The sequence below is a fragment of the Brachyhypopomus gauderio genome, chromosome 1 (genome assembly GCF_052324685.1).
Source record: "Brachyhypopomus gauderio isolate BG-103 chromosome 1, BGAUD_0.2, whole genome shotgun sequence".
Taxonomy (NCBI): domain Eukaryota; kingdom Metazoa; phylum Chordata; class Actinopteri; order Gymnotiformes; family Hypopomidae; genus Brachyhypopomus; species Brachyhypopomus gauderio.
This window is the reverse complement of record NC_135211.1, coordinates 26878581-26901488: the sequence shown is the minus strand read 5'-3', so window position 1 is coordinate 26901488 and position 22908 is coordinate 26878581. Positions and strand designations below refer to the sequence as shown.

At 43.8% G+C, this 22908-nt stretch overlaps 2 protein-coding genes across 7 annotated transcripts in view; one reads left to right on the top strand and one right to left on the bottom strand.

Moving 5' to 3' along the window:
- LOC143514858 (EF-hand and coiled-coil domain-containing protein 1) overlaps positions 1 to 3041 on the top strand; it is an 11177-nt gene extending 8136 nt beyond the window's left edge. For 4 of the 5 annotated variants that reach the window (XM_077006585.1, XM_077006559.1, XM_077006568.1 and 1 more), the window contains 2 exons: positions 25 to 94; positions 187 to 3041. In XM_077006585.1, coding sequence (XP_076862700.1) covers positions 25 to 94; positions 187 to 341 — 225 coding nt within the window. In that variant the 3' untranslated portion in view covers positions 342 to 3041. The remainder of the gene's footprint in view (positions 1 to 24; positions 95 to 186) is intronic. The other variant, XM_077006576.1, reaches the window with a different exon arrangement.
- A 1114-nt stretch (positions 3042 to 4155) lies between these two features.
- On the bottom strand, positions 4156 to 21435 carry slc41a1 (solute carrier family 41 member 1). Of its 2 annotated transcripts, none has more exons than XM_077006533.1 (11): positions 21177 to 21435; positions 19176 to 20294; positions 14917 to 15024; positions 10661 to 10732; positions 10118 to 10262; positions 9578 to 9724; positions 8538 to 8685; positions 8359 to 8438; positions 8128 to 8262; positions 7847 to 7995; positions 4156 to 7635 (listed from the first exon to the last, which is right to left on the bottom strand). In XM_077006533.1, exons 2-11 carry the CDS (start codon positions 19638 to 19640, stop codon positions 7450 to 7452), a joined length of 1635 nt encoding a protein of 544 aa, XP_076862648.1. In that variant the 5' UTR covers positions 19641 to 20294; positions 21177 to 21435; the 3' UTR covers positions 4156 to 7449. The 2 variants fall into 2 exon arrangements, with proteins under 2 accessions (XP_076862648.1, XP_076862658.1); XM_077006543.1 differs by lacking the exon at positions 21177 to 21435 and adding an exon at positions 20652 to 20704.
- Between the last annotated feature and the right edge of the window lie 1473 nt (positions 21436 to 22908).

Sequence of the window (22908 nt, the reverse complement as noted above, 5' to 3'; positions counted from 1 at the left end):
GAGACTTTTTTTCCGCTCTGACAGAGAGTCTCGCGTAGGGCCTTGGGCAAACTTCTGTTGGACACGTTGGATCTGTGCAGCAAAAGCGGTTCAGGTATGGCCTGCGTACCCCAGATCTATAATATCACACCCTCGTTTCCTATTGCCCTAGTGGATATTGGAGCTAACCCCCATCTTTACCCATAGCCCCCGCTCCTGTATTTCAGGTGGTGGACATCCTTTGTCAGCAATTGACATCCAGTAAACTCCTGTGCAGGGCTGAGAAGGGCTTGGTGAGGTCACACACCTCTGTGAGCCCAGAGCTGCTGAGCACCACTAACCCGCTACTCATCTCCTGCTGAGAGAGAACCTCATCTCTGCCTGCTCACGTCCAACGCCTCTTCCACCCACACCATGTGAGGACCAAGAGTTCTGAGCTCACCCCTTCTTCGTTAAAGCGCACGCATGACATTCCCCTTTGATAAGCCCAGGAGCATAAACAAGAATGATATGCTGACGCCAACAAGATGGGCCTCTGTCTCTTACACAGTGACTCCAGGTGTGGACGTAACGCCACAAGCAACGCCACAAACAAATAGCCATGTTTCATGTTCCATATTCCATGTTCCATGTTCCATATTCCATGTTCCATATTCCATGTTTCATGTGTGCGTCATGTGCGCTGACTTGGCTTTGCACGTGTGGAATTCCTAAAGCCTGTTAATCGCTGCATGCTGTAACCACCGCACACGTGAGAAGGGCTTTATGGTGTGGTCACTTTGGTGCCGCTGTGATGAATAGAAAAACACAGAGAGAATGCTCTAAATCAATCAATCAATCAATCAAATTTTATTTATATAGCGCTTTTTACAACAGTTGTTGTCACAAAGCAGCTTTACAAGTGTCCGAGTCCAAGCCCCTAGTGAGCAAGCCAAGGGCGACACTGGCAAGGAAAAACTCCCTAAGAGCATGAGGAAGAAACCTTGAGAGGAACCATCCTCCTCTGGCTGACACCGGTCACCATGACAACAACAACGATTTAGACAGAAAGAAATAAAGAAAAGGAAAAGATGTAATAATGTCCATCTTGGTGTAGGCATATCCGGTTAGGAGGTGGCCGGCCCAGGATGGATCGCTTGTCTCTCCTCATCTCACTGTTCCTCGAGCAGGCGGGCAGCCATGTGGAGAAAATAAAACAGGGAAAATTACCTCTGTATGAGGACATATACAGGACAGATGAAATCATAAACATTTCTGGAGTGTGGCAGCAACTCCGGCATTAAGTTAAATTATTACAGCCTAGCTTAAAAAGGCAGACCCAGAAGGTAACATAGACTTGTTACATAGACTAGAGCATTCTGAGACATTGGCATCCATCCACTGCACTGTCAACAAACTTGAGTGACCACGAGCAGTGACAGGATGACAGCACCAGTGCCCCAGTCTACCATAAAACCCTTCGTCTATGAACCCCTGGATCTGTACCTTTATCTAAGGGGGGATGTTAATTATCAAACGCTAAACTAAATAAGTGGGTTTTCAACCTAGACTTAAAGATTGTGACTGTGTCAGAGTCCCGGACGCATTTTGGAAGGTTGTTCCAAAGCTGGGGGGCCTTACAAGAAAAGGATCTTCCCTCTGCTATTACCTTATTAATTTTTGGAACTAATAAAAGACCAGCACCCTGTGATCTTAGTGGACGTGGGGGTTCATAATAGGAAATAAGTTTCTGGAGGTATTCTGGAGTGTCAATAAAAGAATTTTAAAATCAATACGGAATTTAACTGGGAGCCAATGCAGGGCTGATAGGACTGGTCTGATATGCTGAAATTTTCTAGTTCTGGTCAGAACTCTGGCTGCGGCATTTTTAACTATTTGAAGTTTATTTAGATTCCTATTTGAACATCCTGACAGTAGTGAATTGCAGTAGTCTAATCTAGAGCTAACAAAGGCGCGCACCAATTTTTCTGCATCATCCTGTGATAATGCATTTCTTAATTTGGCAATGTTGCGGAGATGTAGAAAAGCTATCCTAGTAGTATTATCTATATATTTATCAAATGATAGGTCGGAGTCGAGTATGACGCCTAGGTTTTTGGCTACTGTGCCAGGTGTAATGGGATAGTCTGCGAGATTAAGCATTAGATCTGAAATTTTCTGTCTTGCGGCCTTAGGGCCCACAAGGAGAACTTCTGTTTTGTCCTCATTTAATTGTAGGAAGTTTAGAGACATCCAGCATTTAATATCTCTTACACAGGCCTCAATTTTTCCTAAACTGAGTTTGTCATCAGGTTTGGCTGATATGTAAAGTTGAGTGTCATCTGCATAGCAGTGAAAATTGACACCATGTTTGTTTATAACTGTAAATCAAATGGTAAATCAGGCTACACTCATCAGGAGGCTGCACAGATTGACACTAAACTGTATTATAAATGTCATGCCTGTACGAAATTACAGTATGGACCCAAATCATTGTCATAATTAAAGGTTCTTACCTGGGAGTCTCTCTGGAAATGGGGAGACCTTTTGGCTCATTTAGCATACGAACAAGCAAAGAAGGAATAGCCACAATGGCTCACAAACACGCAGGTGGATATGAACATACAGGTGGACATGGACATGCAGGTGGATATGAACATACAGGTGGACATGGACGTGCAGGTGGACATGGACATGCAGGTGGACATGGACATGCAGGTGGACATGGACATACAGGTGGACATGGACGTGCAGGTGGACATGGACATGCAGGTGGATATGAACATACAGGTGGACATGGACGTGCAGGTGGACATGGACATGCAGATGACAGAGCTCAATTTGCATTCATACACTATAGTTGAAACTGAGTGATGGTTTCATACTAACTGTTGTGGCAGTGGTCAAACACAACTGACATCACATGCTACACTGGAGGTGCACAGGTGGAAGGCGGCACTTTCAAACGTACATGTAGTACGTTCTTCTATTGTTGGGATTCAGTCTAGCTCCACTGAATCCAAAATACCTTCATGTATTTCACTACTGCTGTTATTGGAATAAAATTTTCCATTTTGCATCAAGTTCTGAAAGAAATCGTTTAATATACAATATATACATACATATACTTATGTATGTTCATACTATATTAATGTTTGTTAGAAAAGTGGGTAGAGATTGTTGTCTTTGAGCTCACATTCAGAATAAACTGATGTTTATGTATGTATTACAAGGAAGTGGAATGCAGATATCATGTGGCATTGATGTAAGACACAGTAGATCATCTGTGAGAGTGCTGTGACCTCATCCCTCGTGACCGGGTTCATCAGCACCTCGTGAGGATTGTGAGGATGGGGAATCATGACAACCAAAGGTGACACATGTGCTCCTGGGTGACATAACTTATCTCAATAACAACAACAAAAAAAGCCTAACTGTGAGTGAATATTAGTATACAAATGTTTATGCATTTTTTAAATTAAAAATTCATAGGGTGTGGGGCAATGCTGGTGGAGTTATGGAGGGCACTCCGTGTTTGGTATGAGGTTATATTGGACACCTCTGTCTGGTGTTCAGCATCTGCACCTCTGTCAGTGCTCCACCCTGTTTGCAGTGAAGCTCTTGTTCAGCGTGGTGGTGGTGGTGGTGGTGTGTGTGTGTGTGTGTGTGTGGGGGGGGGGGGGGGGGGGTGCCTGGCACATCTGTGTGAGAACAATAGCAGTCAGTTTTCTGTCCCTCTGCCTCACACATAAGAACACTCTGTTCTAGGTCCTATACAGCAGCGGGGACATTAACCGTCCCTTGATTCCTTTAGCTTTTAGTCCTGGGGACTAAATGGAAGACCATGCTCTCTGTCTCCCTTTCACTCTTTGTCTGTTTTTTTCAGCATTTTCTTTTACTCTTTTAAATTCTCCTCAAATCTCATTGCACCCCCTCCTTCCTCAGAGCTGAAACATATTCACAGACATGGTCAGAGTTGTGCTGCCAGTGTTCTAGATAGCTTGCTGACGTAACTGCAGGAGACGCGAGTTTCGCCCCAGGCCTTCTGGCAGAATGACGCCTGCTGGCTGCAGCCGAGATGTGAGAGCGTCTCTCGTTGAAGATTAGAGAGCTTAGAAAACTTGTTTATCACTTCATCTCAAACCCACTGCTCCTGTGCTGAGACAGCGACCGCAGACCACGAAAGAAAAGGCTTCAACAAACGGAGTGATACGAAATAATATGTTCCTTTATTTCCAGCAATTTACAAGTACCTCTGTTGAGCACTCTGTTGAGCAGCAGGGCAGACAGGTGTAGGCTGTAGGGCAGACAGGTGTAGGCTGTAGGGCAGACAGGTGTAGGCTGTAGGGCAGAGGGCAGAAGGGCGAGACAAGACCTCAGGGGTCCTTTTTCAACCACACACTGACAGCTCTGTTTTAGGGGAGTCCTGAAAGGATCGACCCACTCCTGCTCTCTGAAAGAAAGTGGCGTTTGAACCCTGCTCTGGAGTTCATCCTGCAGTTTGGCTTTCAATCCCTTAAGGAGGCGAAGTCGTCCTGGGAAAAGTGAAGGGGACCATGGTGTGAATATGGGGATAATGGAGGACAGACATGGATTGAGTCCCTTTGTCATTGTTTCTGCTCTTCTACACATGATTACAGACTGTAGATCTTTAACCGCCTCTGCTGACTGCAAAACAACCCAGTTTTGCTTGTTTTCATTTAATGTTTAAATTGGATCAATGTGCTGCATTACAAAAAAAAGAGAAAAATTAAAAAAAGAACCCAAGCTACGTGGTGTTGAGCCACACTGCTGTTAAGGCAAAACTACGTTCAGTGCACTACTGAACCAGCTTGAGCGTGAGGTTGTAGGGTATTAGGCACCAACATCTGATGTTTGTTAAATTAAAAACAAACAACTACCATAAGCTTCCAGTAAATATTTCTACTGACCCAATGCAAAAAAAAAAAACATGCAGTGTGAAACTGAGACACCAAATAAAATAAAAAATAAACAACTTCAGCTTATTTATAGAATAAATATATTATATACAATTTGCTTTGTATGCATCTCTAAAAATAAATAAACAGATCATCCCGTCCCCTGAAGTCTCCAGAACCAGAGGACCACAGTGGGACGATGGTGTCACAGCCCAGCCAGTAAGGTGAGCTGTGTAGTTGCACAGTAAGACAAGTTCAGGATGGCTAAATGCATCAAAGTGGCATATTATGTGTATGCATATTGTGTGTATGCATATTGTGTGTATGCATATTGTGTGTATGCATATTGTGCACTTGCACGCGATATACAAGACAGAAGTTAGTACAGAGAGAGCTTCACAGAAAAATAAAAACAAGCGTGACCTCCTGTGCCATGTGGCACTACAGTTCGCTGTGCACAGTTTGGACACGGGTAACCGCTGAGGAGAGCTATCTCACCTGACATGAGCAGATAGAGGCAAGGCAACGCTAGAGACAGATTAAAGAGAGGACACCATAGCTACAGTATTCAAAGCCTGGCCAATCATAGGGGAGGGGTTAATAGTTACAAACTATAATGGAATTTCACCTGAATCACTTTTTTAAATGTTACATTTAAATATTTAAATGTTACATTTAGCACAGTCCATTCTTCTGGCCCCACTGTAAAACATTAAGAAGACAAACCCTCCTCTTTAAGACCCAGGAGATCAGCACTCTAGAGTGACACACCAGGACAGCCCCTTTCTTGAGTCACACCTGACTCACACTGTGCATATTTACATGTATTTTACTAGTGATTAAAATGAGTTCAAGGATTTACATTTCTTAGGCCTAGTACCAAAGTAAGGGTTATCTATACTTTTCTTCATTTCTTTCACTTAAGCAAGCTATTTCATTAGCAAGTTTTTGTAGGGCACAAATGTTTGTTTGCTTAAAACATTCCATCCTCACTCGTCTCTTCCACTCCAGAGTACTTAAGAGCATAACAATTACATCTGCTCATCTCCGAGAAAGCCGTTTAGCCAGCATGTCTTTCCTAACAACACATACCATGCAGCATTGCAAATGACAAAATAGCCCTTTTTTTACATTAAGCTTAATAGTACAATTAGGAACTTTTCTTTCTGGCTACGAAAGATTAATAGAAAGAGGTCTTATAAAGCAAAGTGTTCTGAATCACGTGCTCACATGGACTCGGAAAACGCGAATTACAACATGTTTGACATCTCAGTAAAATAGTCTGGAACCATATTCAACCGTTTCATGATCCTTGACTCAGAACGAAGGACTATCTGAAGACCATGACGCACACACTTCACCGACGCTAGTGCAGCACTGCGGAAGAACGTCGCTAGGTATTCGCGCGCAGCAGCACATCCCGCCAGCTTTGCGCGCGCGGTAGCGTATGTCGCTAGGTGTGCACGAGTAAGTATGTATGTAGCTGTGCTACAAGTGAGCCTTAATTTTGAAACAACTATTCAACCCGTGGAAGCATTACAGTGGCAAAAGAGCAAACTTCACAACAAAGGCCTGATGGCACATCACAACCCCGACAGCCTCAAGGTATTATGTGAAACTGCTGCATATGCAATTCAGCGCTAAATATGTATTTCAGACACAGACGTGATAGTTTATCTTGCAAGTGCGTTGCCAACAAAGTAAACAACTACAGAATCTCATTTGATGCTTTGCACAATTTGAAAACCGAATCTCATGAGTGCAAAACATCAAAGTTCTTTAAGATGTTCTTGTTTACGTTCTGTCTATACTAGTAGAGAGAAAAAACAGCCCAGATTCGAGACCTGAAGACTTCGACGCTGAAGATAAAGTTCACAGGCATCACTGCTGCTGTATCGTTGTGAAAATTCCAGTCACAGCACTTGAAGACCACGATGACCTGTGTGGAATTTTCTCAGATCGTTTCGGTTTGTGCGTAGCTAACCTGCACCGCATCACTACGAGATTGGAAAACTAGATTTTTTCTGACTTTTTATAGATGAATGAGGAACTGTAAACTTCGTGCACAAGTTTGGCTATCTAAGCAAATTTAGGTCACTTTGCTGTGGTCCGTAATCTTCCATTAACTGCTCCTTGTCAAAGACGGCTGAGCTACATTCTGATAGAATATTCCCGCCTGTCCTCACGAAAAGCTTTACATTGTTCATTTATATCACTGCACATAGAGCACTTGGTGATTGAGTGTTCTGCATCTGCCTTTTTGCTGCGTGAGAAAATTTCAAGTTTAAGTCATCCTTTCTTTTTAAACTGACCAACCCAACAGACCATAAAGAGGCTGAACATCCCCATTGAAAAATAATGAGGATTCCTGTTCTCCCATAAGAGAAGCAATAATGTAATAATCATTACATACTAATACTACAGCAATAGTATTATAATTCATCATTATAATCATAGTGGCTATTTTAGCCATAATAATGCAGATATCATTACTCGGCAAGGCGTTATAAATAAAGTCTGGTCTTGGTTGAGGGATGGCACGAGGTCTGTGACTGCGTTCCGTGGGAAGCGTTCAATCACCCACGTCTGCATCACGGTCTCCAATTAGCCACAGGATGTGGAAGCACAGAGCCAGGAAGCCAGTCCCCAGCAGGTCGCCCAGGGCGGTCAGGTAGGGGATGGAGAAGTTGTCAGGGTCCATCCCTCGTTTCCACATCCACTGGACCATCCAGTCAGCAAGGTACAGTAGTATCATGACCTGCAGGGAGAACCATGGACAGAACAGTTACAGGCCAACGACGACTCGAATACTGACCAGCAGAAATAACCCTGCCAGAAATGACATAATAAATAAAAAACCCAACAAATGTGATAGGTGTATAAAGGTATTTAAAGATGTATTCAAGTGTATCAAGGTGTATCCAGGGGTATAAAGGTGTAAACAGGTGTACAAAGCTCCACGCCCATACCTGAAGAAGTGCAGCAGCCAGGTAGAAAGCGATGAAGATGTAGGTGAGGGTGGTGTGTCCTGCCCGCATGGAGTTGATGGTGTACAGAAAGACCAGGTGGCCAGGAGCCACTAGTAGGAAGAGCACGCGAGCTGAACGGGAGTTCATGCCTGGAGTTGAGAAATGGACAAATGATCTCCATTATGCTCTCCATGCAGAGAGCTCTGAACCACGGCTGGATCCACGTAATGTCTTATTTGTGTGATGTAAAGGTTTCTCTTACGAAGGCTGAGGTGTTTTACCTGAGCCGAAGAACGTGCTGCAAGGTGTGGGGCATTTCTGCGGGGGCGGGCTGGGCTCGGCAATGGGGAGGCCATTCATGTGCAGATACGTGGAGATACGACTGGCCTGCACCGCCACCAGGTTCCCGGCTACACCTGCGGCAGCACAAACAGAGCAGTCACACCGTATGACATGAGACTCACCAACAAGTGTGAACAAGCTTAGAACGGATACTTTTGATTGGGTCTCACCATTGATAACGGGGGTAAAAACGGCCATTCCAGCAAAGTTGGGATTGGATACAGTTTTGTCCAGGATGAGTCCTCCAACACTGAATAACAGCAAAGTCAAAAAATAATAAAAATAAAACTGGGTCATACTTTGAAACGACAACTTGATCAGCAGATGAATAAAAGCCTTCCTAGTATACCTGCTGATTGCCATGGCGATGATGACAGGCTCCCATCCTGAGTAGAGCACTTCTCGGGTGGACGGGGTTTTCCGGGCGATCAGGATCCAGATGGGTGTCAGGGCGACGAAAAAGACACACACCAGTGGGTTGGCATAGTCGTTATAATCTGTTCAAAAACCAGAGGTTCAGTTCAAATTCAGTTTTACAGTGTTATTCTACTAAATCAATCACTTTTATTCATATGAAATATAGCACCTAGAGTGACAACACAGCTAATAACATGCAGAAATGCAGTCATTTATTTACAGCCCAAAATCAGACTGTTTTAAATGTGGAAACCACCAGACTGAGGAATCGCAAAGATATTCTGGTGGACATTCTTTTGGGCGTATTTTACCACCCACATTCAGGGACTTGGACATTAAGCCCACGCTGGGCACCAAACGAGGTCTGGTTCACCTCTTATGTTTACATCGAGACAGTTTGGCCACATAATCAGAGTTTTGATCATTTGAGAAAAACACAAACATGTAATTACTCTGCACATCTGTTTTCCTGAGCGTGCTCAGACTACGGTATCTCAGAACTGCACACCACATGTTAAAACCAAGGTGAGGTCAAGGGCTTTGTTATAGAAGCAACAACAGAAACACGTTTTCAGTAGGTACTTTCCAATATGTTTTGAGCAATCAAAAATAATGACATCTATCGTAATAATTCAGCCATTTAAAATCATTTGTGGATGAAGGGCAGGTTTTAAGTTTAGAGTCCTTACAAGACACCTGCTAGTTGGCCATTATTTAATCTAAAACAACAAAAAAGCCCCACAAAGATTAACATTGAGAGATAAAGCTAGTGTATTGGTTGTAATTGAAAAAAAAAACTACAACAAAAAAATGTTGAAAGTTTCCTGTGTTACTTAATTGCCACCACAATCATACTGAGACAAATATCACTCACAGTGCCACTGGACAGTACATCCAGCAGTTTGCCCCTGTCCCAGTCCCCAGTCCCCAGTCCCAGTCCCCAGTCCCAGTCCCCAGTCCCCATTCACTCACCCAGCTCTTGGTAGAGTCCCGTGCTAATGCCAGCCAGCAGGGCCAGAGTAATCAGGTCTCCGAGGCTGGCGGCGATGGGGGTGGCCACATTGTCTGGGTTAATGCCAACCTTTCTGGAGCCCACGATCACCCCGATCATGATAAGCCCTGTTGTGGAGAGAAAGAAAGGGAGATTTGTGGTGATGGCGTTGTAATAACTAAAGCAGGAGATTGTATCACTCGCAAACAATGAGAGCAGACGTAGTTTGGGGACTTCTGATAACTCCTGTTTGGAGTGAACATTTATAGCACATTTCCACTCTAGTGATGGAATGGCACTCAGACACTCAGAGGTTCAGTTCCCACTATTAGGATTCAGACTAAATCTTATCGTTAGAATGAAGTTTCAAAACAGCTCCATATCAGCAACCATTAACAATGGTTAATGGTCGGACACTGAATCATCATGTCTTCTCCTTCTCATGAGACTAAGAGACATTGAATAAAGGGCTGTTTTTGTGTAGTGTAGAACAGACAGGCCAGGACAGCCAGGACTCCCACCTAGCAGCAAGGAGGCGATGAAGGCTGTGGCAACACTGCTGGCACACAGGACAACTGCGTGGCCCATCCTGAACTGGCCCTCTGGAATCCAGCCAAAAATGACTGCAGCAATGGAAGCCAGGAAGCCGACCACGGTGGCCTGAACCTGCGGGGTGGACAATGTCACGGTGATCTCACAAGCCTCACTGTCATGAATTCACTGCACTTTGGATTCACAGTGGCAAAAAAAAAAATCCACTGTTTTAATCGCACACAAAAAAAACCCCCCACTAAACCACGTTAATCCCAGTAAGAGTGTGATGAATGTAAATGTGAATATTGGTGGCAGGTGTTAGGGCTAAGTGTTAAGGCTGTATGCTAGGGCTGAGTGATCTTGACGGCACAAAATTGGTGTGCCTTATTTCTTTTTCTTTTTAGTTGTTCAAACATTGCATAACCTCATATTTATTTTCATTCTAGCTGGAGAGCTTTTCAGTGACACAGGATCGATAACCCTGTGATGCTAAGAGAAGCTGACATTACATAACCTGGAGAGTGTCGTACCTGAATTAGCGCGAGGTTTCCCATGACCATCTTCCACATCTCCTTGGCTGTGTCCATCTGTCCAATATTAGCCTGGGGGTTGGTGAGGGGGTGAGGGTGGAAACACAGGAAACCCATTTATGACTACTCCCGATTTAGCGCCTTCCTCCGAGAGGGCAGGCAGACAGATTGCACTTGCTATTTTATACTGTTCCATGATCAGATTTCCTTTCCGTCGACCGGCTTTGTGCATTATGACATCAGCACCAACTGATCCCAGTTCAGCTGATAAACCTCTGCCTGAGGGACTGTGGAGATTAAAGCAGACCAATTAGGCAGCTGCACTATAAGTCATGATCTGAACATCTATCGTCTACCTAGTGTTCACAATGAGGATATCCAGTGCTCTGGGTGCCATGGGCCTAAGACTTAGCTGGAACAAACAGTGGTCAGTTCTTGGGACAAAAGCGTGTTTGATCCACTGGACATGAATCTCATCTTCCTCTCGCTGGCTGTTCCCACTTATCTCATCTCTCTAACTAAAGACATTAATGTTGATTGGCTCTACACTGGGGAACAGGAGCAGATCTCCCCTGCTTCACCGAGAGACGGAGAGTCCTCCTGCCATGAGGGAGGAGGAGTTTACATTTACATTTACATTTACATTTACGGCATTTAGCAGACGCTCTTATCCAGAGCGACTTACAAAAGTGCTAAGTGTTTAGTCAGAATATGCATCTCTATCTAGTATAAACAGGTTTAAGTCCAAACTACTCAAGCTCAAGCACTGCCATAAACAGTTGGCAGTGCTGATACCTAGAAAGAAGACAACAAAATATAAGATTTAATGATTGTGTGTCACATGCATGCCGTGTTCACTTCACATGTAATTCAACAGGGCCTCAATCACACACACACACACACACACACACACACACACACACACACACACACACACACACACACAGACACACACACACACCCACCCACACACCATTGTTTTTTGCCATGGCCGTTGCGTGTATCCAGCCTCACATTTAGAATAAGAAGTAGGTGCCCAGAACATAGGCTAAATTACACTGCACAGTATAGGGCTCTGAAACCTAAAGCACTCCTCTTTACACTGGGCACACTGGCCAATGTCCCTCCCATAGAAGCACAGTGGAGCCGTGACGTTGGCCAAACTGGAGAGTGAGGACAACAGCCCGAGGACGAGGGTAGAATTCATTCCCCCCAGGAGCTGACAGCAAGCCAGAACGCAGGTTAGCCACTGAGTCCAGCTCTGTGTGCAGGCTTTCATTATGTTTCAAAGGAGTACTACTTCTGTACTTCCTGCAAAGTCCTTTATTTCCCCCACACCGAGGGGGACCGAAAGGCCCTCGAAACAATTACATATTTTGAAGGTTGCGTAAGAACATCGTAGTGAATAAGATCTTAGTGAGTTGGCATCAGCTTAAATGAACTTAGCGTCAGTGAGGAAATCGAGTGTTCTGCTCTCTTCACTGGTCACTGTGGGCTACCAGTGACCCCGCGAGCACCCTCTTTTACCCCACAGCTGCTCCCAGCCAAGTCACAGTAACAAAATATTACCCACTCTGCTGTATGACAAATATCCTTGGCAGCAGGACAAAAGAAAAGTTAGCAGCAGAGGCTGTTCAGAGTGGTTAATGTGTGTGTGTGTGTGTGTGTGTGTGCGTGTGTGTGTGTGTGTGTGTGTGTGTGTGTGTGTGTGTGTGTGTGTGTGTGTGTGTGTGTGTGTGTGAAGTCCCCTGTACTTGTTCCTTGGAAGGAGGGTTTGGTGAGCTGGGTTTGCTCCTCAGTGCAGGCCCGACCTGCCCAACAGCTCACGGCGGGAGAGGAGAAGCCAGCCAGCAGGTCCGCTGCTCCCATCGCTAGCACTAGCAGGTCCCTGTGCCCCAACAGTGGAGTCAGGCCACAGTCACAGTGACATAACCCCCGGCGCCACTGATGGAGTTTGTGTCATAGCCGTCTGTAGCTGTGTAGCCATCACCCAGGTTTAAGAATGAGGGTTGGCTGTGAACTGCTGCCTTGGTCAAAAAGGATCAGGAATCCAAAGACCCACAGTTGAACGACCTCAAACGTTCATTAACGTATTATCAGGCTGACAAATCCCCAATTCAGTGAGGAGATTAGTCAGGTTACACATTAGGACAACAGATTAGAATAATGAGACAGATTTCCTGAGTCATAAACAGCTAAATATATGTGAAAGAATGAATTTCTAATTAAAGAATTTCCTAATTTTGAAGATTTTAATAGCAGTGAACTGTCAAAACTATGATGGCAAAATATATCTATTTGTGACCTATACACAGATGTTCTAATAGGACTTTAAAAACAACCAGCAAGAGTTAAACCAGCAAGCTATCTTCTCTGTCATTCTTTTCCTAAGGAAAGTTACTTGTCAACATTTGTGGCGTGTTAGCGCAGCTTAATGTGTCTTAAATTAGCTCCTGGATTGTGGTTTCAAATGCACAAACCATTTTGTAATGTCAACAGATAATAATATGTCTATCTAACAGGTGGATCAACATTCCTTACCAACATTGAACAAATGGCGAAAGGACACAAGGACAGAAGACAGAAAAAGAAAAATGTGGTCAGGTGAACTTAGGTGTGAACATTCTAGGTAGATTAGCTCTTGTTTCTCTCTCTCTCTCTCTCTCTCTCTCTCTCTCTCTCTCTCTCTCTCTTTCTCTCCCACTCCAAGTAAGAACCTTACAAACATACAGTTGTCTTAACAGTACTGACGAGTGGATTAAACATTTAAACATGTCTTAAGATTAAGTGAAATTGTATTGTGTGAAATGGATTATTTGTAAAAATGGTAAAAAAAGAGAGTAGCCACTGTAGATGCTGTTGTTGATTATGATGTTGCATCATTTAGATTCTTAACAAAAAATGCAGACGGTAGCATCTGAGTCGAGATCAGGACACGCCGGCTGTTCCCAACAGTCCACTGCGTCCTCTGACAAGATATGACCAGATATTGAGGAACTGATCAGGTGCTGGATCCAAGTACAAATGAGAGAACTTTATAATCCTAGGTTTACAGTTGCTACAGTTACAATTGTTCATCTAGCCAGAGGATTCTTATTTTGTGTGTAAGGGCTGTGTGTGTTGGTACATGTAGCAAAAAGGTGTCCTGCATCGTAGTGAGACACTGGGCAATGAGGAAGAGAGTTTTTAATCCCTTCTGATTTCTTCTTAGTTGAATAGCCAGTCCCACAAACGGAACATTTCAGAGCTGTGGGTGGTATCGTCGTTTGTGTTATTTCTTGCTCTCATATGCAGCCGCTAATGAAGGCCAACACTTGAATTCCTTGCAATTAGTGGCCTAGTGCAACCTTGAAGACCACAGTCCAAAATAATGTCTGCCTTCATCTCAGACACAGGTAACTCAGATAAACAGAATTCAGTTCTGTTTCTGAAACTAGTTCAGGGGATATGCACTGGACATATCTAGAGCACGCGGCACATTTGTGGTATGGTTGGCCACAGGCCTGTATGTGCTGGACAGGAAACAAATGCCCTAGTTTTTACTTTTTTGGTCCACATTTCAGTAATGGTAGTTTAATGATTCAGTGATAATCTGTTTTATTGCAGATTACATTGTGTTCAGATTTTGTCTCTGAGTGAGAATACTTTAAAACAAACACTTTCAAACACTGATGTAAAAACCCATCCTTTCAAAAGAAAGTGTCCACGATGGCCACAATTCTGCTGCGTACTGTTAACTTTTTTAAATCTGAAAAATTAATCAGCCACACAGAGGCAATAATCTAGATTATAAGGCTATGCCCAACAACAAAGGACAGCCTTGAATCTTTCAGATTAACAACATCCTTCTGTTCACACATTAAACACCCCACCACTCATCTCTGTATGTCTTATCAAGATGTACACAGCTTAACATGAAGGCCATCAGCATGGCTGAGTAGGCCAGAAGAAGAAAGACACACACACAGTCATAACAGGGCTGTGCTTTAATTCCTCTTTCAGTTATTTAGTGTTTTATGCCCTGCCGTCTTTCCTCCGTGTCATTAATGGTGCAGCAAAAATTAGCCAATCAGAAACAACCTGAACTAATGACTAATGACTAATGATCATGTCTCTGTTTGGACATTAGACTTTTTCATGCATCATCAGTAGAATCCGGGCGAAGTTTGCTGTCTAGTGAGAGAGTTGTGTCTAGTGAGAGATTCAGAAACACTTGTGTGGAGAGCGTGTGGGGTTCTCAGGTAATTGCTACTCACTGCGGTGGAGAGTCTGGATGCCAGTGTCATCTCCAGGTTCCCTTTAAGACCCAGGAGAGCAGGTACCAGGATGAAGACCTCATTCACATCAGAAAACACCTTCCAGTGCTGCAGAGACAGAGAGGTGGGGCTCTGTGAAGTCGTTCATCTTACGCCACAAAACCAAACACACCTTTAACACTTCGTATAGCGTTGGGATCTGTGAACATCACAGGCAGTGTATATCCCGATGACCTTCACTGACAGCGCTATTGATTCAGAGTGGCAACTTCATATGACTCATCGGTTGGATATTTCTCTAAACAAATATTCTCTAAACAGATATTTCTCTTCTGTAATAGAAAGCTGCTGTGATTTCCCGAGAATTTTAAATAGAATAAATGATAAAAGCACTAATAAAATATGTTCAAATGTTCTTACAATGTATGTTAATATAGCAGAGTGATGATACATAAATAATGTTTTCAGTTATGTCTCTCTATATATATTGCATATGATGTGTCCATCTCTTTCTCTTGGTGTAAACTTTTCTCCATCTATTGTCCATCTTTTGCTGACACTCAGTAAGGGCGTTTGACCAGAGGAAGGTCAGATGCGTCTGCTTTTCCTCCAGCTCTTATCTTCAGTGCTGAGCTGATGACTGTGCGAACAGGAAGGCAGATATTCTTCAGCTAGGCTCCGGTGCCCCAGACAACCTGATCGATACACAGGGGGGGAAAGTGCTTATCTTTCTGGCCTGTGCTATCAGTGCAGTGATTATAGGCCTGATGCCAGATGACTGAATCAATGCTGAGGATTAGAGTGCAGAAACTGAAGACATGTTCGAGTTGTTGGGCTAACTGAGCTAAAATTAGATGGATAAAAAGAATAATCTAAAAATATGACAAAAAGTGTGCGATAAAGGTTTTGTGCTGGGCTAATTCCAATGAGTGTGCTTTTAAAAAACGTCTTTGGAAGAACTGAGGCCACTCTGGAAAAAGGTCCCACATCAACTGGGACTTGGCCATCTGCCTCATTGCCTTTGGTTTCCTTGGGCTGAGAGCCTCTCTACTCTTAACCCCCTCTGAGATATACGACGTTGTCTCCGGGGAACAGCGTGGTCATGGCCAAAGCCTGCACACGGCCTGGGTTCCATGAAGCCGACGGACGGCCACGCCGGCATGCGAGTTGGGGGATCAAGTTGCAGGGGCAGTTCAACTCGGCACATACAGTCAGTATGACACTCCCCAGCAGGAGAGACAGGGCCCATGTGTAACTCTGATCTCTGTGAACGTCAGGACCGCATGGCACGCTACGTACAGCTTCGTAGAAGCTTGTTACTACCAGGCAAGGGACTTTTAACAGGCTGTGCCACTGAAGTTTGGTTTATGGCATTGTAAAGCCTGTTATTTTAGAAGTTGGGTGCGATTCAGTGAATAAATTGAGTCATTCTCTTAACCGGTAGGACACAAAGGGAGCAACCTTCACTTCCTGATTACTGACTACTCTTTCCACAGGATGTCAGGAATGAATATTACTGTATAAATAGACAATACCCCCTCCTCACAAAAAAAAGTGTGTAAAGAAGGAGACTAAGGTGAAAATTCCTGTCAGACTAAGACTAAATTCCTGTCAGACTAAAACTAAATTCCTGTCAGACTATGTGGTGAGGAGGAGTGCTGCAGTGAGAGTGTCCACCCGTGATCCACGACAGAGGACTGCATCGCCTGCATTTGTTTGTCTACACTGATTCCTGTAGGGACGTGGTGACAGCCTGGATGTGGTAGGCCCAAAATGGCTTCCTGTGGGAGTTTAGCGAGACTGGCTGGTGTAAAAGATGTTATGTTGAGTCTGTTCTCCGCGTGGTAAAAATATGCTGGCCGACAGTCTGAGCATTTGTCTGGACCAAAATCACAGAGCCACATTACAAACAAACTTCACAGTGGTTGGAGGTCTCACCTCATGGGAGGAGGCAGGCATTCTGCGCAGGAATAATTGTCTCACTGATCTTTCAGTGAGACTGGATGAAGAGTATAATCTCTTAGTTTTGGTAACTTCTATTTTATAAAGTATATATCACTTCTACCTTCTATTTTATGGCAGAGTACTTCACTTTGCTATGGTGCGAACATTGAAAATTATTAAATGAAATATTATTAAACTATTGAGGAGCTATTAAGGAGTAATCAAAAAGCAGAGAAAAAGCATCACAGCTTTGCAGGACCAGAGGATCTTGTCCAGTTAGAACTGGAAACAGGTTCAGTGTTGACTGAGGACTGGCCAGACTTCAGACAATGGTTAGTCCATCTCAATTCTTTGCTTGCATTCTGAAGGCTCAATTTCAAGCCCGTACACATCTGTTCCAGCCAGCATGCTGAGGTATTGAGTATGACGTTGTGCTTCAGGGGCCAGCCCAGATTAGTTTGGCTAGCCAGGCCAGCCCAGATTATCATAGCTAGCCAGGCCAGTTCAGATTATTTTAGCTAGGCAGGTCAGCCAACCTGGTTCTCTCCTTTGCTGAGTGGTCATGTAAGTTCTGACATGCAACTTCTGACTTTTCTGTAGCTTCTTACACAAATACACCTATCCATAGGTGCAGCTAATCCAGTGAGCCCACGGTCTGTCATAACTGTATAAAGCACATTACAGTCGAACCCTGCAATTCTCACTGAGCTTTGATCAAATAGGTGCCATCACTGAAGCTCAACTGATATGCATGTATGTCTGGAAAACACTAGTGCAGAATGACCCAAAAAATGTCAGTCTGACCAAGACACCTATATTTGTCATCTGAGGCAGTTATACAATCAGAATAAAAGGCACACACACGATACCAGTCAGCAGGAAGGAAAACAGGTGAGTAATTACGGTCTGCTGTAATTCCTGTTTCTCTCTGTGACTGCATGAACAGGATACATTCAGTAAACAGCACAATCACTAACAAAATGAAAACTGATAAGTTTGTAGTAAAATGTAATTATTTACTGAATATGACTGTGTGAGTTGTCAACAAGTGAAGCATTACACTGTCAGTTGACATTAAGGAAATGCATTGAGTGCTGGCAACTCACAGGTGATGTGTGTTGTGAGTGTCAGTAACAGTGTAAAGGTGTGTGTTGTGAGTGTCAGTAACAGTGTAAAGGTGTGTGTTGTGAGTGTCAGTAACAGTGTAAAGACGTGTGTTGTGTCTGTGACAATGTAAAGGCATTGTGTGTTGTGTCGGTAACAGTGTAAAGGCGTTGTGTGTTGTGTCTGACAATGTAAAGGTGTTGTGTGTTGTGTCTGTAACAGTGTAATGGTGTGTGTTGTGAGTGTCAGTAACAGTGTAAAGACGTGTGTTGTGTCTATGACAATGTAAAGGCATTGTGTGTTGTGTCAGTAACAGTGTAAAGGTGTGTGTTGTGAGTGTCAGTAACAGTGTAAAGGCGTTGTGTGTTGTGTCCGTAACAGTGTAAAGGTGTTGTGAATGCCACTGTGTAGTGCTCCAGCACTACTAGTAGAACAACATAGTACAGCTTCTACGTAATAGTGTAGAGTACACGTCTACGTAATAGTGTAAAGAGTACAGCTTCTATATAATAGTGTAAAGAGTACACTCCTACGTAATAGTGTAAAGAGTAAACTTCTACGTAATAGTGTAAAGAGTACACTTCTACGTAATAGTGTAAAGAGTACACTTCTACGTAATAGTGTAAAGAGTACACTTCTACATAATAGTGTAAAGAGTAAACTTCCCCAGGCCTGGATGCACACGCTAGCAGCAAAGCTGCCACAGTGTGTTATGTAAACATCTCAGCGTGTAATATCTGTCTGTCCTCTGATACGCAGGCCAACCACACAGCTGCACTCTGCATAGCAAACAAAACACTGGAAAATTCTGACTTTGGATGGTATTTATGACTTGGTATGTTCCTAAACAAACAAACAAGTAAACATCCCTATATCTCCTCTATAATCACAACATCTACGGTCTGTCAGACAGCATGACGCTGACATCTGGAAGGAAGCATTTCTCTTTATGACATGAATGGTTTTGTAAAAACACCACCTCTGATTGTAAACAAGGGCTTTTCCACTGATGGTTCATATAAGATATTTTTCATTACAAATGAGTTACGGCAGTTGTTTCAAATAAGTCACTCCTAGCCTCTCTGAGGTAGTAACTGCTGTGTAAGCTGTATAGGGCAAATAGTACTTACAACAGTGTTTGAAGTCATAACACAAGAGTGGGCCAGTTGTTTCCTAACAGGGATCACTGGATATTAAATGAACTCACTCACTTGAACTATGTCGAGAACCATGCCAGCTGCAACTGTTCCAAACCCGGCCAGCAGGAAAGGAAACACGACCTGGAGTCCAATTGAAAAGGACGTCTCCTTCAACGGAACCGGCGGCACCGGGCTTTGGTCCGTGCTCGTGTCGTCACTCTCGTTGCTTTGGCTGGCGTTCTCGAGGAGAGCATCCTCTTCTCTCTGTCCTTTCGCGTTGGCCCGACAGTCAATAACCACCATTTCAGACCGGTCGCTTTCCTGGTCGGTCCGGTCCGAGAAGGAGGTTACCTCCGTGAGTTCGTATTCTCCAGCGTTCGGCTGTCTTTCCTCGGGGTCGTTAGGTAGTATAACGGGGTGTACCGACCCGTTTGAGTGGTGGTACGCCGGGGGCGCGAGCTCCTTCTTCATCTCTATTCTTTCTGTCCCGGTTGACATCTCGGACAGTTTGTCTTGCTCTTTCGACCAGAGTACCATACGGAAGGTTTAAAGTTTAAAGTTGTAATAATAAAAACGAAAAATACGCCGGACAGCACGTTCAGGGTTTTGATCAGTGAATCACCTGATCTTTAAAGGTGATCTATCCCATCAAAGCCACAAATTTTGGCTCGCTGGGAATTGTAGCTCGCGACGTGTGACTACAGGTTAAGTAAACGAGGCAGGTGCATCAGTCCTCTCCAGGCTCGTTGAAGATCCTGCCGAAACTTGGGTAGCATACAAATTATGTTCCCCATTCAATTCAATTGTTTCTTTTAAGACAAAAAAGTAAAACAAGTATTCATTTCACAACTTAGTAAAAGCAAAGTTCAGACGTACGATCTTCTTTCGGTAGACGCAAAGCGAAAGCACGCGAATGAACTTCGACGCGCAAGTTATTTTTACAGTATTTTTCAGTCTGAGAAAGATTCGAAGGTCCCTGAAAGTCCACTGCTGAAATCCGTTTAGTCTTCTCTTGAAGGCACTTGGGTGAAACGTTCAAACTAGCTCTCGACAGTTGGACTGGACGCAGCTCAATTTACACCACGTGGTAATTGAGTTTTTTATATGTATTTAAAGGTCTCCGAAGCCAGTGTACTGTTACAGGTCTCAGAACTGCGCGTGTCTGATAGGTTTGACTTGTTCCGTTGTCACCTGTCAAAAAGAGAAGACACGTGTCAGAACCTGTAGAAAGGTTAGGGTCAGTCTTCTCTAGCGCAAACGCTTCACGCACAAACTCCTCATTTATTAATCACACGCAATACAGCTGGAGTATCTGGACGTGACGAACAACTGTATGTCCAGCAATAGTTCTGCCAAAACGTCCTTCACCCTGGCAAAATTTATCAGGCTTTAAAACCCACAAGAAAAACTCCTAACTTGTAAAGTGTACTGACCGGCATTAATGATAAGCAAAAGTATAGTCTATTGGACGCATAATACATTTCGTTTTTTTTTTTTTTTTTTTTGTTTTTTAACCGGGGAAATGACCAGCGAAAATTTGCTCATTACCTCCGCAGTGAAACAAAATCCCTACTTAGTAGTCTGATCAAATACACCCCAACACTGAACGACGTAAATTAAAACGGGTTGGTACTGGTTCGCGCTACGTAGGCACCACCCACATATATAAAACTATTATTTGCGTTGACATCCATAACATTTTGCCTGTAAACAACAATAGAGTATGTTCTCTTTGAATAATAAACAAAATACAAACTCACTCAGTATACGGCGTATAAAAAAATCATAAAACTCCAAAGAGAACGAAGAACTGCTTATAAAGTTACACAGTAAGCATGATGAATTTTCCACTGTCCGATACAATGTATAAAGCATAAAAAAAATCAAAACTCATTGACTATTCAGTAACGAACAGAACAAGAAATACAGCAAGTATTACACGCCGGATGATTTTATTAAACACGATCACAGAACATTTGCATCACTAAATGCCAAACCTTTCACAAACAAGCGTTAAAATCGAAAACTACACGTGATCGCCTTCCTAGCAGTGAACCGAGCTTTGACGCCTACCTTGATACCAGGCATCCGACAGAGGAAGAGCGCACGGCTGAAACATTCAATGGAGGCCGGTCATCACGCCTCTTCGCTCAATAGCCTCAGGCCGTGGCGCCGGTTTGCGGGTCTTATGTAGGGTAATTGCCTGGACCTGGATTAATAAGTAACCCCCGGTTAAGGCTGTCATTCCGATCTGTTACATTGTTCCATTTGACATTCCAGCAGCGCTGCGCATCTCTATTACATGCGCCAGGAGGAAGTGTCTAGGCGGGTAACGCGATAGCTGCGAGCGCCTCGGGGACCAGGCAACCAATCGCTCCACCGCTCGCCCACTGCAAGCGGCTGACCGCGAACGCCTTACATTTTGAATGTTTTACCATGTGATGATTTTAGATGTCAAATATAAGCGTGCTAAAATAAATGCTTGTAAGGAGGAACGTAATGCGCATGTGTAAATAATGTGTTTCTCATTTCGACAGGTTTCAAAGACGTTTCGCTGCGCTGACGTGAGGAGCAGTGACAACCACGAACCCGCTGACATTTTGTTCCAGTTAATAGACTTTAGTTTCTCACTTTCACAGTGGCACGCAGATTTCACAGCGGTGCAGAGTGGCGATTCGGCGACTTGTGACTCATGTCATTTGTCAATCAAGTGAAACTACAGCCTTTTAGAAGGTTCTCCAGGTAGCTTAGTTTTATGGAACAGGTTCATTAAATGCACTGCCAGCAAGTCTGGTACCTACATCACCACAGCAAGAAGCCACCGGGGGCCTCAGATCTGATTAGACCAACTTCTAAAGGTTGGGTGTTTTTCATCACACCCATTCCCAAGATACATGGAAACAAACAGCAACCTTACTGGTCAAACAGCCACTGACCTCAGGGAAGATAAACGTCATTCAGGATATATTTCTAACATTCTACAACAACATGGTGACTGAAGATTTCACTGCATTTCAGGTTCCCACTGGGGTTGTAGTACACCTAGAGGTTTTGGCAAAACAGCAGTGTTGGTCAGGGCTCAGCGCCTGGCCTATTTCAGCTGTGAGCCATGCACTAGATTTGATCGCTATGATTAAAAGATAAGTTGCTTTGAAGTCTTGTGTGCTGTTGACAAAGTCACTGGGAGTTGGCTAAAAAACCGGATCACACACGCAGAATCTTTCAGCTGATGCATCAAACGTGTTTACCAAAAACAGTAGCATGCTGGAAGTTCTGGAAATTCCTGGAAGCCATATAAAACAGTTCCCAGTTATCTAACGAGAGTTACAACATCCGGCCACATCAAGGAGTCAAATATGAATTGTGTTAATGTCAAATATGAATAGTGTTGATCATAATGAAAGGGCACCTGTTGAACTGAACTGCCAAGGTCCCAGGCTCCAACTGGATGGCACTTTGGTATAAATGTCCTGCAAACAGGCAGCATAACCTACAGCCCTGGAGTGTAGCATAGTGCTTTGTTCTAAGAACTATCAGACTGACAGGAAGCTGCTACAACCAGCTGGGGGAGGAACCTGCCAGGACCTCTGGGAGTGCTTCGTGTCCTACTTGCTCTCCCTGGCATTCACATTAAGCACAATGTACTGTCCCTAACGAGGTCCCTAGACAGGACTCTTGGGTTGACTAGCTTTTCTTAAGGACAGCAGGCTCACAGAGGAACGTCCAGGTTACCTGAAGTCACCAGCAGCCAGGAGCTTACAAAGCAGAAATTAAGAACAAGGTTTATCTTAAGAATTTATGTGAA